At 38.3% G+C, this 1,301-nt stretch overlaps 1 protein-coding gene across 1 annotated transcript in view; it reads left to right on the top strand.

The window, feature by feature from the left end:
* Positions 1 to 1,301, top strand: part of LOC102680323 (sodium/hydrogen exchanger 9B2) — a 97,015-nt gene that overhangs the window by 94,825 nt on the left and 889 nt on the right. The window contains exon 8 of the mRNA XM_006607140.2: positions 1,099 to 1,299. Coding sequence (XP_006607203.1) covers positions 1,099 to 1,299 — 201 coding nt within the window. The remainder of the gene's footprint in view (positions 1 to 1,098; positions 1,300 to 1,301) is intronic.

Below are 1,301 nucleotides of genomic sequence, written 5' to 3'. Positions count from 1 at the left end.
TGTATGGATTGTTGGAAATTTCTAAAGCATATTAACATATTCGAGACAAATATCGAATTTCTGCTTTTTCCATAAGTAGAAAAGTGCAACATGGAAATGGAAAATGGCAGTGCTTACTTGTGTTAAAGTTGAAAAGTTAGTATGTGGAAGAAATATGAAAAAGCATATGAAAAAATTGTTGTGTATTATTTGAAAAAGTTCATGACGCGATTGTACGCGTCAACTGGCGTAGGATAAGAAATCTGCATGATGCAGATATGTTGCGTTACCGGTTTTTGTATTATTTAATATTTATAAAATATGTTTTGGAAAGATTCCAAGATTCCAAAGTTGGTGTACAAAAATATCGATTAAAAATTATTTATCAAGTCATAAAAAATTGAAGTTTGCGAAAAATTGAAGAAAGGGAACGAGATCATTCTGTTACTATGTAACTATTCGTGTATCTCGAATCTTTGTTAAAACATAAATTATTTATAACTTAATAATTAAATGTTAATCGATATTTTTGTAAATCAAATTTTGTTTCGATCTCTGATGATGAATCGAGAATCTTTCGCGAACACGTCAATATTTTCCATAAGATAGATTTAAATTATTAACCATAAATGTGATAAACGTCGATGAAACGAGATTATTTTCCCAGAACATGTCGAAGGATTATTGGAAAATTTGGATATTCCTTTAGAAAAACGAAATACTCCCTTCGAAGTTCCGTACGAAATTTTCTCTCTCTTCCTATTTTTCACGATACGATCGTGGAAAACCGCTTAGACCGTGTCATCCTTACGTAGCAATACTATCGCGTAAGAGGATTAGTCCCCGGCGAGCTGTTCACGTAGCTTGTATTCGCTTGGAAACAAATGGCAGCGGAGGAGCATCGTCGATCGAACTCGCGTTTGTTTGATCGCGACAGTTTTCCAAATTCTCTCGTATCTCCGGATATAATCCGGATTAAACGTCGTCCGAAAAAACGTGGGAGGCTTCCCCTCTGATCCGAGCGACACGCTTTCGAATTATACGAGCTGAGATTAGAAGTCGAGATCGGATCGAGTCTCGGTGAAAAATTAAAATTAACCAAATCCTTTTTTCTTCCAGAATCCGGTGGCGACAGCGTTCGAGATCTTCTGGATGATCTTCGAGCCGATCCTGTTCGGCGTTACGGGCGCCCAAATCAAGATCGACGAATTGGAGGGGAAGACAGTTTACCTGGGCATAAGCTGCCTGCTTGCCGGCATAGTGATCCGCGTGGTGGCCACAGTCCTCGTCGGTGTAGGTTCCAACCTGAACCTGAAGGAGAA

Source organism: Apis dorsata, unplaced genomic scaffold (genome assembly GCF_000469605.1).
Source record: "Apis dorsata unplaced genomic scaffold, Apis dorsata 1.3 scaffold_2, whole genome shotgun sequence".
Classification (NCBI taxonomy): Eukaryota; Metazoa; Arthropoda; class Insecta; order Hymenoptera; family Apidae; genus Apis; species Apis dorsata.
The sequence above is the reverse complement of the archived record's forward strand: the minus strand, read 5'-3'. Positions and strand labels throughout refer to the sequence as shown.